This window comes from Callithrix jacchus, chromosome 16, assembly GCF_049354715.1.
Source record: "Callithrix jacchus isolate 240 chromosome 16, calJac240_pri, whole genome shotgun sequence".
Classification (NCBI taxonomy): Eukaryota; Metazoa; Chordata; class Mammalia; order Primates; family Cebidae; genus Callithrix; species Callithrix jacchus.
Genome location: NC_133517.1, coordinates 22,505,416 through 22,522,871, shown reverse-complemented (window position 1 = coordinate 22,522,871; position 17,456 = coordinate 22,505,416). Strand labels below are relative to the sequence as shown.

At 37.6% G+C, this 17,456-nt stretch overlaps 1 protein-coding gene across 1 annotated transcript in view; it reads left to right on the top strand.

Annotated features, from left to right (window-relative positions):
- Nucleotides 1–11,100, top strand: part of VCPIP1 (valosin containing protein interacting protein 1) — a 34,430-nt gene extending 23,330 nt beyond the window's left edge. Inside the window, exon 3 of the mRNA XM_002758962.6 lies at nt 5,840–11,100. Coding sequence (XP_002759008.2) covers nt 5,840–6,702 — 863 coding nt within the window. The 3' untranslated portion in view covers nt 6,703–11,100. The remainder of the gene's footprint in view (nt 1–5,839) is intronic.
- Nucleotides 11,101–17,456: the final 6,356 nt, after the last annotated feature.

Sequence of the window (17,456 nt, the reverse complement as noted above, 5' to 3'; positions counted from 1 at the left end):
CTGAGGTGATCCACCCTCCTCAGCCTCCCAAAGTACTGGGATTACAGGCATGAGCCACTGCACCTGGCCGGTAAATTTTTCTCTATATTTTGTAACAGATTCATGTGGCAAATTATTATTATTAAGCTCAGGGATACAAGTGTGGGTTTGTTACATAGGTAAACCTGTGTCATCGAGATTTGTTATACAGATTATTTCATCACCCAGATATTATGTCTAGCATCCTGATCCTCTTCCACCTCCCACTCACTACCCTCCAAAAGGCCCCATGTGGTTGTTGTTCCTCTTTATGTGTCCATGTGTTCTCATCATTTAGCTCACATTTTTTATCATTATCATTATCATTATCATCATTATCATCTTGTAGTCAAAGAATCAAAACATGTCAACCACTCTCAATCCCAGGCATTTACCTCCATCTTCCAAAAGCAGGAAAGGAGCATACATACCTCTCTTATTTTATTCAAATCTACCTTAACATGTAGATGGTTACATCTACATTTGAATAACAGTATTGCCCGTTATAACTAAACTATACTATTGCTATTTCTATTCTTCATATTTGGAGAGGTATTCTAAAATTCACTGGCTTAGGCTGGGTACGGTGGCTCATGCCTATAACCCCAGCACTTTGGGAGGGCCTAGGTGAGCAGATCACTTGAGGTCAGGAGTTTGAGAGCAACCTGGGCAACATTGTGAAACCCCATCTCTACAAAAAAATACAAAAATTAGTTGTGTATGGTGGCGGGCACCTGTAATCCTAGCTACCTGGGAGGGTGAGGCATGAGAATCGCTTGAACCAGGAGGCGGAGGCAGCGGTGAGCCGAGATCGCGCCACTGCACTCCAGCCTGGGCAACAGAGCTGAGTGCAGATCCCATTCCCCCCAACACCCAACAAAAAATAAAATAGAGTAGAATTAATTGGCTTAAAATATAGTAAGTTTTCTGCCAGATGTGATGTCTCATGCCTGTAATCCCAGCATTTTGGAAGGCCAAGGTGGACAGATTGCTTGAGCCCAGGGGTTCAAGACCAATCTGGGCAACATGATGAAACCCCGTCTCTACTAAAAATACGAAAATTGGCTGGGTGTGGTGGCATGCGCCCATACTCTTAGCTACTGGTAAGGCTGAGGTGGGAGGACTGCTTGAGCCCAGGAGGTCAAGGCTGCAGTGAGCCATGATCATGCCACTGATCATGATCACATACTCCAGCCTTGTTGACAGAGAGAGACCCTGTCCCCCACAAAAAAATATATATATATAGTAAGTTTTCTTGCAGATTTTTATACAGAGAAATGAAGAAATGAATGGCAAATTTATTTTTAAGTTTATACTACTCCGCTTTGCCTGTGTTTGAACTTTATAAAAATGGAATTATGTTGTATACATTATTTTATTATTTCTTTTTCTTTTTCTTTTTTTTTTTTTTTTAGACAGAGTCTCACTCTGTTGCCCACGCTGGAGTGCTGTGATGCCATCTTGGCTCACTGCAACCTCTGCCTCCTGGGTTCAAGTGATTCTCCTGCCTCAGCCTCCCAAGTAGCTGGGTTTACAGGCACCTGCCACCACGCCCAGCTAATGTTTTTGTATTTTTAGCAGAGATGGGGTTTCACCATGTTGGCCAAGCTGATCTTGAACTCCTGACCTCGTGATCTGCCCACCTTGGCCTCCCAAAGCACTGGGATTACAGGTGTGAGCCACCTCGCCCAGCAGATAGGTTTTTTTGTTTTGTTGTTTGTTTGTTTTTTGAGATGGGGTTTTACTCTCAGGCTGGAGCACAGTGGTATGATCATAGCTCACTGTAGCCTCCACCTTCCATGTTCAAGTGATCCTCCTGCCTTAGCCTTCCAAGTTGCTGGGACTACAGGCATGTGTCATCACACCCAGCTAATTTTTAAAATATTTTGTAGAGGCAAAGGTCTCCCTATGTTGCCCAGGCTGAAACTCTTAGGCTCAAGTATGTTGACTTGCCTCAGCCTCCCCATGTGCTGGGATTATAACTGGCTGACTTGCTTAGTTTAGCAACACTTTTTCAGATACATCCATGCTACGTTCATCTATATTCATTTTCACTGCTGCATGGTATTCTGTTGTATTGTTTTAACACTATTCATTGTTCTGCTGATGAGCTTTTGGGTAGTTTCCAGTTTTTTAATGTAAAGAATAACTATAAGTACTAGTATACATGTCATTAGCATATATGAGTAATTAAATTCTTGATATGTGATAGAGAAATTTTAATGTGCCTTGCTTCTTAAAATTCAAAGGAATATATAAAACCTAAACAAGCTCTCTATACCTGCCAAAAAAATTCTAAACAATACTTAAAAGTATCACAACAGTATTTGTATTGTATTTAAACTATATCCATTGATTTTTTTTTTTTTTTTTTAAGACAGAATGTTGCTTTGTTGCCTAGGCTGGGGTGCAGTGCCACAATCTCAGCTCACTGCAACCTCCGCCTCCCAGTTCAAGTGATTCTCCTGCCTCAGCCTCCTGAATAGCTGGGACTACAGGCGTGTGCCACAATGCCTGGCTAATTTTTATATTTTTAGTAGAGATTGGGTTTCACTGTGTTGGCCAGGCTGGTCTTGAACTCCTGACCTTGTGATCCACCTGCCTTGGCCTCCCAAAGTGCTGGTATTACAGGTGTGAGCCACTGCTCACTTCTCCTGGCCTATTTATCTAAATTTTAATAACTGCATATATTTCCATCAAGTAGCTAGGAAATAATTTACTTGATCATTTCTTTTTGAAAATTTTTATTTTTTCCATTGTTTCATTGTAAGTAATACTGCGATGAACATGTGTGGAACTATTACTCTTTCTAGGGATAGCCAAGAGAAAGAACCACAGTAGCAATCTGGAAACAAATGCAACACCTTTTTTTTTTCTTTCTTTTGAGATGGAGTCTTGATCTGTTGCCCAGGTTGGAGTACAGTGGCGCCATCTTGGCTCACTGCAACATCTGCTTCCTGGGTTCAAGCAGTTTTCCTGCCTCAGCCTCCCCAGTTGCTGGGATTACAGGCACGCACGCCACCCCACTCGGCTAATTTTTGTATTTTTAGTAGAAACTGGGTTTCACCATGTTGGTCAGGCTGGTCTCAAACTCCTGACCTCAAGTGATCTGCCCGTCTCGGCCTCCCAGAGTGCTGGGATTACAGTTGTGTGCCACCATAGCTGGCCACAAAACCTTTTTGCTCTAATAGAAGAATTAAAACATATTCACTACCTGATTGATATTAGGCACTGTGGTATGTGCTTTGATGTTTTAGTGTTTTTAATGTGCTTAAATGTTTTCTCATTTAATTCTTAAGTAATTGAGTGAAATGAGTAATATGCCTATCATTATACTTACTCAATTGTATTATAATAATCTGTATCTGTCTTCTAAGAATTATGGTATTTTATTTTTAAATCATCAGAGTCTATTTTAGTTCCTGGCACATAGTGAGGCTCCATAGATGTTATCTACTCAGACCGCTGTTAAAAGCTTTGCCTTGAGGCAGTTTTGGCCTTATAAAATTCTCTTCTTTGCTACCTTTGTTTCCTGAGCTGTAGTGTATAGATCTCTGAGAACAGGGATTGGTAGCCAATAAACTGATTCCAGATGTACCCAGAAAAGTAGTATTTAGACCACATCTCAAGACTTCAACTTTTGCAGGTCTCCTTTTGTCAGTTATCTCTGCTGAAAATATGTCAAGACGAAATTCTACTTGGATTTTTTTAATTGATACTTTACCTACCATTGAAATTAATGTTTATTTGAAATTAACATGTTATTTATTCATTTGCAGTTGAGTTATTTTCTCTGGTTATTTGGAATATTCTCAGAGAGATAAATTAGAACCATTGAAGCACTTTTCAAGGAAGGAGGAACTATTCTTAATACCCTGTAAAACTGGAGAATGCCTAAATGCCCACAAAGCATTTCAGATTTATTCATTATCCCTCCTCTCTGAATTTCTGTAGGAAAATTAGTTTGCTTTTTGCCTTTATATTTTGCCATAAACATATTACTATGTACCATATATTATAAAAAGTTCTTTTTTTTTTTTTTTCAAAATAGAAGGTATATAATTTTGTAAATTGGAAAACCCTTACTGTCATGTATGTGGGGTATACTTAGAGTGAAACATTTAAAGTGTAAAGGAGTGGATTTTTAAAAACACATGATTTTTTAAAAATATGCAGGCTGAAACAAGTATAAAAGTTTTAAATACCCTGTAGTGAGACCTTGACTAGAAAATAAAAGAAGTTTAAGTTTTTATCTGCTGCTACTGCATTAGTAGACCAGAGAAATAAGTAGCAGTGAGCTTGGTGAGGAGCTTTCATAACCCAGGCTTAGTTGGATGGTTCTGGCCTACCAGAAATGAATAAGAATTATTTCAAAGGAATTTAATTGAATAGGTATTTAACTATGGGATATCTTATTTAAAAAAAAAAATATATATATATATATAGAGAGAGAGAGAGTCTTGCTCTGTCGCTCAGACTGGAGTGCAGTGGTGCAATCTCGGGTCACTGCAGCCTCCACCTCCCAGGTTCAAGCGATTCTCCTGCCTCAGCCTCCCAAATAACTGGGACTACAGGTGTGTGCCACCACACCCAGCTAATTTTTTTGTATATTTAGTAGAGACAGGGTTTCACCGTGTTAGCCAGGATGGTCTCAATTTCTTGACCCCGTGATCTGTCCACCTTGGCCTCCAAAGTGCTGGGATTATAGGTGTGAGCCACTGTGCCCAGCCAAAAGCTCATATTTTTTTATATTTGTGAAAGATAGATACTTATGGCACACTGTGAAAACACCTTTCTGGTATTTTACAATTGAATAGAATGACTTTTGATTTTTAGTTCAACACACTGTGCAACAAGTTAGGTATACCTCACTTTGCCTTTATGGACGTTTTGGCAAAGTTTATAATTTGAATTTTAGTAATAAAAGTATATTTTTTATTCATTTACATGTGTTTTCCTTATAGCTCAGCTGTTTGCTTCAAGCCCCATTTTTTTTGAAACCCAGTCTCATTCTGTCACCCAGGCTGGAGTGCAGTGACACAATCTCGGCTCACTGCAAACTCTGCCTCCTGTGTTCAGGCAATTCTCTTGCCTCAGCCTCCTGAATAGCTGGGACTACAGGCACATGCCACCATGCCTGGCTTTTTTTTTTTTTTTGGTGTTATTAGTAGAGATGGGGTATGTTGGCCAGGCTGGTCTTGAACTCCTGACCTCGGGTGATCCACTGGTCTCTGCCTCCCAGAGTGCTGGGATTACATGCATGAGCCACTGCACCTGGGCCTCAAGCCCCATTCTTTTTTGTTTGTTTGTTTGTTTTTGAGATGGAGTTTCGCTCTTGTTGCCCAGGCTGGAGTGCAATAGCGCAGTCACAGCTCACTGCAACCTCTGCCTCCCGGGTACAAGTGATTCTCCTGCCTCAGCTTCCCAAGTAGCTGGGATTACAGGCACCCACCACCAAGCCTGGGTAATGTTTTATATTTTTCAGTTGAGATGGGGATTAACCATGTTAGCCAGTCTAGCTCCTGACACCATAGGCCTTTGCCTCCCAAAATGCTGGCATTACCCTGCCTGAAGCCCCATTATTAACTTTGCTAACAGGATGATTTTTTTTTTTTTTTAAGATGCCTGGGGAGAACTACTTTAGGGTCTATGGTAATGGTTCTTTTTTGTAATACAGTAAATTCTTTTCTAATGAATTTTGTTTTGACAGCTGTTATCTGTAAGTTATTTAAAATTCACTATTTTAACTATAATTGTCTTTATTACACTTTTGCTAATACCTTAAGATTTAATATGTTAAATATCTTTTCCCCCTTTTTAGGTATGGCTGATGGGAAGCATTGTACTTTTCCACATCTACCTGGCAAAACCTTTGTCTATAATGCTTCTGAAGATAGACTGGAATTGTGTGTGGATGCTGCAGGACATTTCCCTGTTGGTCCTGATGTTGAAGATTTAGTTAAAGAGGCTGTAAGTCAGGTTCGAGCAGAGGCTACTACAAGAAGTAGGGAATCAAGTCCTTCGCATGGGGTATTAAAACTAGGTAGTGGTGGAGTAGTAAAAAAGAAATCTGAGCAACTTCATAATGTAACTGCCTTTCAGGGAAAAGGGCATTCTTTAGGAACTGCATCTGGTAATCCACACCTTGATCCAAGAGCTAGGGAAACTTCAGTTGTAAGAAAGCATAATACAGGGACAGACTTTAGTAGTAGTTCCTCTAAAACAGAGCCTTCTGTATTCTCAGCTTCTTCTAGTAATAGTGAGCTTATTCGAATAGCTCCTGGAGTAGTAACAATGAGAGACGGCAGGCAGCTTGATCCTGATTTGGTTGAGGCCCAGCGAAAAAAATTGCAGGAAATGGTTTCTTCTATTCAGGCTTCAATGGACAGGCACTTGCGGGATCAAAATACAGAGCAGTCACCATCTGATGTTCCTCAAAGGAAAATAGAAGTTGTGAGTTCTTCTGCAAAGTCCGGGACTGGCTTGCCTGAATCTTTTCCTTTAACCAGTGGTACTGAAAATTTGAATATAGAAACAACTGATGGCTGTGTAGCAGATGCACTGGGAGCAGCATTTGCCACAAGGTCAAAAGCACAAAAGGGAAATTCCATGGAGGAGCTTGAAGAGATGGATAGTCAAGATGCTGAGATGACTAACACAACTGAGCCAATGGATCACTCTTGATTTAATTAGAGGCTAATAAAGGCAGAATGTTTATTGTGAATATGTAATATTTGTTGGCTGGGCCACGTAACCTGATTAGTCATTAAAAATCTTGTACGTATGTAATTCAAAAATTATATCTTGTTATTCAGTGCATGATAGCAAGTGTGTGATTGGCAATAGCTTTTAATATACTGCTGCCCAGGCTGGCTCTGAATTTCTATAAATTAGCTATTAGATCTGCTGAGATGACTTTCTTCCATAAATGTGGTTCATTGGCAGTTCTTTGTAATTTTAGTTCCATGAAAGTCTTAATATTGCCAACATGAAAATTCTCTTACTTAATATGTTTGATTTCTGAAAAGGCTAGAAATGGAGGGGAAATAAGACTTTGCTAATATCGATGTCATCAAGGTAACCATCTCACATATTAGTGTCAAAAGATTTATGTAAACTTGAAGTTTATCTGAACTAAATTGTGTCTTAAAATTCATAAAATTATTTGACAGTGGGATGCAGATGTTTCTGTGAACGTAAACACATTCATAGAGATGTATTCTTGGCAAAAATATCTTGAAAATAGAATGTAATGATTAACATTTTGCTGATTTGTGCAAGGTTGGGGAAAAATCTCTTCTGGATTGATAAGGTCAATGTGATTCAGTTGTGTTGCTGTCTGAGTCAACACAGCCATTGTGTGTGCTCTGTTACTAATATGTTACCATTATTTTTGTTTCCTGGCTTTTTCAAGAACTACCTGATTTTTTTTTTTTTAATCTTGCAGAAAAGTTGATTGCAAAGTGTGGTAGAAAAAGAAATAATGGTAGCAATAGTTAATCTCTAATTTTCAGCATTTGTCAGATTCACAGAGAATTATAAATAAGAGTTTATCTTTATGAATGAGTTAATTGTTCTACAATTTTGATCACTGGTATTTAAGCCTGTATATGCTAAGTATATTTGTGCCCCTTTGAGCCAAAAATGTTTTCTTTTTTTTTCCTTAGAGTCTGTAAGTGTTGGCCGGGCGCGGTGGCTCACGCCTGTAATCCAAGCACTTTGGAGGCCAAGGTGGGCGGATCACCTGAGGTCGGGAGTTCAAGACCAGCCTGACCAACATGGTGAAACCCCGTCTTTATAAAAAATAAAAAAGAATCCATAAGAGTTTATTTGTTGGCTTCACTTGGGTTTAGATGCAAATTTTACTGTATCATACCCTGATCAGGTGGGCATTTGCTTAGTGTATTCATCAAATTCTTAGTGCCAGTTTCCTTGAGAAGCAGCTTTCATGCTTATTTCTTAAAGACATCAAAAGAGTGTTTATCCTGAGATTGGTATTGCACTATTTTATTTTATTCTGCAAATCTGTATTCTGAAATGTATATTTCAACCCCTATTCTTCCTCTGTTAACTGTAATTAAGTTGAATTTGAATGGCTGAAAGACAAAATGTATGTTAATACAATCTCTTACCTAGAGCATTCAAAGCCTGGCTGTCTCTGTTTGCACATGTAACAGATGCAGAATTGTGTGTGTAAGTCTAAGAAAATGTACGTCAGAAAGTATTTTATCAGATGTTTAAAAATCTCTGCCTGTTAATTCATAAGGGATATAGATAGTACTTTAACTTGTGTTTCCAGATAAGGCAGATTTTGGTCATCTTTCTGTGAAAGTATCTCTAACTGAATCTACTTGTTAAACGAACTACTCTATTTAAGGAAAGAATGGAGAATCTAGACATTTTACAGGTGTATCTGAGCAAAATATATATTTGGGTTAGTTTTATCACATTATCACGTTTGTCTTTATATTTTATCTTCATGCTAAATTTACTTTCAAGCATTTTCTCCCTATCAAAACAGCAGGAAATTTTTAAACTTTTATGTTGTGCACTAGTTTTGCATAAAGTAAGAGCTGTAGCTACCAAATACTGTTTACTGCTTAGTAAAGTGGCTTCTTTGTATTAAACTACAAATTACAAATATTATTACTTCACTAACCACTATAATTATTTTTGGCTTTTTCAGCCACTGGAACTTTTTTGGGGGTGATTTAAATACAAGAAAACTGTTTAATCAAAAAATGCACTGCTTTCATGTAAAATGATATAATCGTCTTTTCTTTAAAAATATTTTCTTCATTGATAACTGACAAATATCTCATAGCATTAACATAAAATATCAGAAACTTTATCTCCCTATTCTTACATTTAGTGTAAATTAGAATATATATGTGAATATTAGAAGATGGGCTTAATTAACTCTGATAACTTTGTTAATTTCTCTAGCTACAGCAATGTATTTAAAAGCCAGTTAGGTATGAATAGTACAATAACAGTTTGGGTTCTCCCTTGATAAAAGAATAAAAGGCTCAGTTCTGATAAGTGATTAAATTTCTTGAAACTATTTCAAATCAGCTGAAAATTTGGTTGGGGTGATTGATGGTTTTTGAGAAGTAGGCCAGGTATCCTCACAAAGAAGTTTTAGAATAGGGTTTCTTTTAAGTTTTTAAATATTGTCCTTTGTCCTTCCATATGGTTTTCATAACCAAATATATAACAATAGAATGGTTATTTTTCTAGTAGTATAATTTGTGATATAGCCACATCTTGGAGTGTCTAAAATACTAGACATCTTAAGTATTTTTTTTAGCCCTGGATGTAACATTATAACTAAAATGCAGTCCTACAATTCTGTTTGCAGTTCTTCACTAAACATTTAAGTAAAGTTATAAATTTTTTTTTCAGTGATCTATTATATAGGTAATCATACCAAATTTGAGTTGATGGCTGGAATACCAGTAATGAGAAATTGGTGTAAATTGAAGAAAATAAGACGCTGCCATATATTAAGATAGAATTATAATTAACTCCATGAGAATGGTTACTCAGGAACTAGTTAAAGAGCAAGCCCATTTCTCCCCCTTCACTGTTTCAGATATTTTATTGGAAAATGTTAGGGTAGAGGCCTGACAAAGTTAGCAAATGCTATTGACTGATACTAACTCTATGTCTTCCAATGATTTTCTTTGGTTTTTTAGTCAAGCCTACTGCTTGCAATTAAGATATCAATCTGAAATGCATCCATAATTCCTGGCCACAGGTCCTTATTGCCATTATTTTTAAGTGTCTTAACTTCATTGGAGATGAACACTGACTTTTGCATATGGTCTCTTACCTCAGGGAAGATCACTTGCTAGCAACTTATACTGCTCATTGACAGGTTTTTGAGAATTGTACTGACATCACATGTTAGCTACTAAATGCAAAATTTACAAAAGTATTGTTTTATGTAGTTACCTACCAATACTATCTGCTACTGAATAACTAAATATGTAGACCTCACTAATAACTAACCTTTAGGTATAAAATTTACTTCTGTCATTAATTACACTTCAACTGGTCAATATAGTGACAACATCATAAAGTGTTTATTTCAGAATATCAATACAGTTTTGTTTTCGTTTTTCAACAGTAATTTCAATTGGCCCACACTTAAAATACTGTAGCACAGATTTTGAGTTTTATGGTTCTCAAAGAAAGGTTTTAAGGTTTCCCTCTTAAGACTTTTCTAAAACAAAGCCTTTGCAAAATTGGATTAAATTCCACTTACCTTAATGTGAATTAAAAATGACCATTTATACTAATAGCTCCCTATTCTAAAGTGAGTAAATGTATCCTACCATTCAAGGTTATCGTATAACAAAGTTGTACAACCTTAAGCCTCTTCACAATATAAGAAATTAATTTTTCAAACCAGAGCTATTCACATGAAAATATTCCTTAGTAGAATGTATATTTAATAAATAAATATTAAATTGGAACTATATCACCAATGTAAGTTACAGAGTTAATTGCAAGTTCTACCATTCTTGATAATTCTTTGAGATGCTAAGTGTTTCAGTTCATATTTAATGATACTTAAATCGTGGAATTTTAATGTTTGTTCCAAAATAGCAGAAATTGTAAAAATTGTGAATTATTGGAGAAAATGCCATTACTTGTATATCTGACATTTAAATTTTTTAATTATGGAGACTACATGCTTTTATAGTATATTAATGATTATTTTCTTGTAAAAGAAAAGGAAAATTAGTAAAGAAAAAAGTTTAGTTGATGTTATCTGCTTGTGAGTATCAATTACTTAGTTTTTAAAATTTTAAGCTATTGCATACTTTTCTTTAGGATGCGGAAATCTCATCCTGAGCCCTTATGCCTGTGGTGGAGCAATAAAAGACTGAAAATCAGTATTTTCAGGCTTATTTGACTAAGAATTAGTGCCAAGAACTGGAAAGTCTACTTTTTGGAGGGAAATGATATTTAGAATTTGTAAAAATAAGCAGTAATAGTGTAAATATTTAGAAAAATAGCAAGTGCTTTCACTGTTCAATAAAATAGTATAGATGTTATGTCACCCTTAAGGCACTGGCTGTTGCCCATTATTTTCTGATTTCGTGATTGCTGTGTATATTACATTTGAGTAATGAATAATGAGTAATGGTATATTATAGTGTTCTACAGCACACCTTACTGTACAGTATTTGAAGTTTTATATCAATAATAAAACTATAAGTTAATAGGATTTTTCCCTGAAATGCTCCACATTAGCTTTTCAAGGTAATTTTATATTCTTTAGTTTCCTGGAATTACAATGCATGAACATATAGTTCAGTTTATAAAGGAATTCTTAAAGTTTTCTTTTTGAACTTAAGTGGGTTATCATACAGGAACAGTAATTTCTCCCCTTAATGTTGATTTCATTGCTAGATGAAATGGACCCAGTGAAAAAAGAATGCACAATTTTTTTTTTTCAAACAGGGTCTCACTCTGCTGCCTAGGCTGGATTGCCTTGGCACAATCAGGGCTCACTGCAGCCTCAACCTCCTGGGCTCAAGAGATCCTCCCACCTCAGCCTCCTGAGTAGCTGAGAGTACAGGCATGTGCCACCACACCTGGCTAATTTTTGTATATTTTGTTGAGACAGGATTTTGCCTTGTTGCCCAGGCTGGTCTTGAACTCCTGAGCTCAAGTGATCTGCCCTCCTCTGCTTCCCAAGGTGCTGGGATTACAGACATGAGCCACTACACCCAGCAAGCAAAATTTCTTTATAGACATATTACATAATTGGGCTACAATGCTTACTGAATATTTAAAAGCAAAACAAAGGCAAATTCTAATGAAGAGAGAACTTGATTTTGTGGTGATTTAAAAAACGTAATGAAATGACAGGAAATACAGATAATAGTACTAACAATATTTGTGTAGCTTAGCAGTCAACACATATTTGCTTTTAAGCTTTACTGTTTATGTTTACTATACATTTTATTAGAGTAGATCATTTAACTCAATAATTTGGAGTATAGCCTCAGATACCAAACTTCCTAGGTCTGAGTCCTGGTACGCTGCTTTCTGTGACCTCTCTGTGCTTCCTTTTCCTCTCTGAGAGAATGATGATCACATTTACTCCTAGGGTGGTTGTATAAAATGAGTTAACACATATCTGATGATGAGAAGAGTGCCTGACACATAGTAAACACTCAAATATTTGCTATTATTATTGTTATATGTTAATGTAATGTGGTAGAGTTCAGTTGCCATTAAGTGGGATAAATCCTCACAGGGCACACATTATTTAAATAATTTGTTACATTAAAACTTATTTTACTTGTACATAATCTAAAAAGTGGATGGTTGTACATTCAAATTATTTATGCAAGTATGACCATGTGCAGCACTGAGATCTCATGAACCGGCAGTGTGCTTTGTGATCCAAGGCAAGTCTTGGAGCCTTTCAAGGCCTCCATTTCTTCTGTAACCTTGTGGTTTCACAGTTGTTACCCTTTTGTTCTGCTGACCATTGTCATCATAGTCTCACTTGAAGAAGGCATAGTGCTGATGGGATAAGTGACATGGGTATGAGCTCCATGTAAACTAAACATAATTACCTTTGCTTTAGGCTTTGGCTACAGTTATCCCAAACGGACTTGAGGTCTTGTATATGCATGCCATTGGTCACATATCATCAGAATAAAATTCTTAAACTCTTTAGTAAATAAGATAAACATCCTACTTATAACAGCTCATCATGGATTTTATTTTTATTGTCTGGCTCTTTCAGACCCCAGTAACTGCGATTCTGACTTAATAATCGATTGTTTCTAATCATTAAAAATGTATATAGAAAAACGGAAGTAAGTCTTTAATTGATTTTCTGAACTGTATCTGACACACTGAGGTGAAAAACATGGGCTCTTCAAATTTGCACACTCAAGTAAACCTGTCTGGCCTATTTGTCATACCACATAAATTATCTGAAAAACATAAATTGTACAGGAATTGGGGGGATTATTCCTGTTTGTTCTATTTATAGAAACATGTATGAAGTCTACCTATAACATGATGACTTATTTTTATATTTGACTTATGGAATCAGTATTTTTTATTTTTATTTATGTTTTTGAGACCAAGTCTGGCTTTATTGCCTAGGCTGGAGTGTAGTGGCACCATCTTAGCTCACCACAACCTCTGCCTCCCTGGTTCAAGCAATTCTCCTGCCTCAGCCTCTTAAATAGTTGGGATTACAGGTGCCTACTACCACACCTGGCTAATTTTTGTATTTTTAGTAGAGACAGGATTTTGCCACATTGACCAGCCTGGTCTCAAACACCTGACCTTAGGTGATCTGCCTGCCTCAGCCTCCCAAAGTGTTGGGATTACAGGCATGAGCCACCGTGCCCAGCCTTATTTTATTTTGGAATCAACATATTATCTAGTCATACTTGAGTCACTCATTTATTTTAAACAAGTACTGATCAAATGCCTCTGTTTTAAAAACCTGAGAAACAGTTCCAAATGAGACAATTCCAGGTGCCCTTAGAGCTTATTTCCCAATGATGGAGACAAGCACAAAACACAGTAATAGCTATCATTTAGTGACTCCTTTCCTTACATCTGGGCAATAGGCTAAACACTACATGCAATAATTAACCATCAAAATAACCCTTTGTGGTTTGGCACTATCATTATCATCTTTTAGGAAACAAGCTGATCTAGATTAGTTGGCTTACCCAAAGTCCTCGAGTTAGGAGGCAGAGCTGAGATCTAAATCCAGATGTTTAAGACTCCGTAAGAGACTGGGTCTCCCTGTGTTGCTCAGGCTAGTCTCAACTCCCAGAAGTGCTGGGATTACAGGCATGAGCAACAGATTTAATTTCACTTCCTACTAGTTCCCTTCCTGAACCCCAGTCCTCTAAATTCTTCCTCCTTTGGATTTGTTTTCTTGCCTCTAAATTTGGAGGTACTTTAAGGAAGAGTTTCAGAACTTCTTAGATGACTAACCTGGGTACATTTGAGAATCACTGGTTAAAGTCCAGTTTTTCAAGGACCTTAAATAATTCTTGTTTACTAAGTGGGTCTGCTGCTTTGGAGGGGAGGTTTCCCAAAGGTGATGTTTCTTAAAGAATAGTTCATGGACTATATGCATCTCACCTAGAAAATTTATTTTTATGGAATCTATCATGTGCCAGGTACTTTGCTAAATGTAAATAATAATAAACTGTGAGAAAGACACTTCATGCCGTCATTACACTTATATTTTTAGTGAGAGAGAAATACATTTAAACAGGTAACTGTACATATTGGGGAAGCACTGGGTGGTGTGGGATTATGCTGCAAGAGGAACTAACCTGACCTCCTAAATGGTAACGGAATGCTTCCTGAGAGGTGATGTACCATCTGAGATCTAAAGAATTAACAGGATACTTAAAAATCAATTGGGCGGCTGGGTGTGGTGGCTCACGCCTGTAATCCCAGCACTTTGGGAGCCTGAGGTGGGCGGATCATGAGGTCAGGAGTTGAAGACCAGCCTGGCCAACATAGTGAAACTTGTCTCTACTGAAAATACGAAAATTAGCAGGGCATGGTGGTATGTACCTGTAGTCCCAGCTACTTGGGAGGCTGAGACAGTAGAATGGCTTGAACCTGGGAGGCTGAGGTTGTGGGGAGCCAAGATCATGCCACTGCATTCCAGCCTGGGCAACAGAGCAAGACTCTTGTCTCAGAAAAAAAAAAAAAATTTAAATTGGCCAAGGATGGTGGTTCATGCACACTGCTTGGGAAGCGGAGATTGGAGGATCACTTGGGGCCAATAATTCAAGACCAGCCTGGGCAACATAACAAGACCCCAATGCTATTGAAAAAAAATTAGCTGGTGTGATGGTGTATGCCCTGCCTCAGGAGGCTGGGGCAGTTTATAGTGAGCTATGATTGTGTCACAGCACTCAGCCTGGGCAACAGAGTGAGTCCCTATTGCTTAAAAAGTCAAATTGGCAAGATTCAGTATCTCCAAAAATATTTTACTAACTAGGTCAGTCTATCAAGCAAAACTAAATGGGATGCGTATGTTTCTCATACTTTAGACTCTAGATCCTTCCTATAAGGGGGAAGTGAGCCAACTGAATAGAGAAGAATGAGGAACTTTGAGAAAATTGTTGAAAATAGGGCTGCTAGAGAAAAAGAAAAAACTGTAGCAAGGAATGAGATTCTGCACTGAGTGTATAAAACTAACCAGATACATAAGCTTCTCCTTTGAAATTAAAAGGTGCCTTTGCTATTGAATATGACCAATGTAAATTAGATACAAAGATGAATAAGCCCTCAGTTATTCTGATTCCTTTCAACATTACCAGAAAGAATAGTTTTTTTCTTTTCTTTCTTTCTTTCTTTCTTTTTTTTTTTTTTCGAGACTGAGTCTTGCTGTATTACCCAGGTTGGAGTGCAGTGGTGCAATCTTGGCTCACTGCAACCTCTGGCTCACCACAACCTCTGTCTCCAGCGTTCAAGCAATTCTTGTGTCTCAGCCGCCTGAGTAGCTGGGACTACAGGCACGGGCCATCACGCCCAGCTAATTTTTGTATTTTCAGTAGAGACAGGGTTTCACCATGTTGGCCAGGCTGGTCTTGAACTCCCGATCTCAAGTGATCCACCCACCTCAGCCTCCAAAGTGCTGGGATTACAGGCATGAGCCACTGCACCTAGCCTGCTGTGTTTTTTTTTTTTTTTTAAGACAGAGTCTTGTTCTGTTAACCAGGCTGGAGTGCAGCAGCATGATCTTTGTTCATGGGTTCAAGCAATTCTTGTGCCTCAGCCTCTCAAGGAGCTGGTACTACAGTTGTATGCCACCACTCTCGGCTAATTTTTGTATTTTTTGTAGAGATGACGTTTCCCCATATTGCCCAGGCTGGTCTCGATCTCCTGAAATCAAGCGATCCACCCACTTTGGCATAAGCCACAGTGCCCGGCCTATAAAGATTAGTTTTATTTCTTCCTATAGCATCTCACAGCCTATACCAGTATGTGTCATCTGTTTCCACTAAGTAGTGGTACTGCCTAAGTGGCTAGTAACCAAATGCCTATCTTAAATTGTGCTTACAGTATTCCATTTCAATTTAAGATTATCAGTATGTGATCTTTCTTATGGCAGGTGATTTGACTCTTTCTTTTGTAAACGTTGCAATGTTATTAAGTTTATTTTTGGTACATGAGGTAATTAGAAAAATTAGTACCTGGAAAAGTTCTCATTGAAATAGGCCTTAATTTTTTCCCACTTAAAACTTATTCTCAAAGCAATATATGTACATGGCTAAAATAATTCAAAATTACAGAAGCCACCCAGTTCTCTCATCCCCATCACTAAATTAACCATTTATGTTTGGCAGTTACCTTCACAACTGAAATAAGATGTCATAGGTATAATCTCTTGATTTATCTACTTTATACAGTATTTTATTCCCCCATTATGAAAAACATTAGTTCTCTTGCTTTTTTAAGGTTATCTCTATAACTTTAAATTATATAGTTAGGGCTATTAATCCATCAATTTCAAACATTATATCTTGACTCACCCTATTAAAAATGAGGAAATTAGCATTTTTACACTTTCTGAAATTCCTTATCTTCCCATTTGACTTCCTAATTTTTATCAGCTATCCTACTTATTACTTTTACATTGTCGAGGTTGATGGTATTCAAGTTATGTTCTTCTAGCCATAAATGCCTTTTTAAAAATCTACAGTTTAAGCTAATACACAGCCAAGGTGGTCCCAAATATTAAAATGAAAAGTGTTTCACTTTCCCTAGAATTATTAAAAATAAAGTAAAATGAAAAGGGCTTTTTTTTTTTCTGCGACACCAGTTAGAAGTTGGAGTTTTTCAAGGCAGACACTGGAATTGTTTTTTCGCCTATTCTTCACCTAGGGAAATCAAGGCAGACATTGTATTTGGAGAACAAGTCTCTTGTTTTTGCCCAAGTATAAATTCACTAGCAGTTAGTTATTCCACAAAAAGAAGGTAGGAATAGACTGCGGGCAAGATTAACAGATATTTCAACTATCTTGTTTTATGTCCCACTATTCTTTTTTTTTTGAGACAGAGTCTCGCTCTGTCACCCAGGCTGGGGTGCAGTAGCATTATCTCAGCTCACTGCAACTTCCACCTCCTGGATTCAAGCAATTCTCCCTGCCTCAGCCTCCACGTAGCTGGGATTACAGGTGCCCACCACCACGCTTGGCTAATTTTTGTGCTTTTAGTAGAGACAGGGTTTTGCCATGTTGTCCAGGCTGGTCTCAAACTCCTGACCTCAAACTCCTGCCTGACTGGGCCTCCCAAAGTGCTGGGATTATAGATGTGAGCCACCACACCTGGCCCCACTATTCACTCTTGCTTGCCATATATTCATGTCCTAATTTGGAGCCTTCAGATCTCATGGGGAAATTCAGCTACCA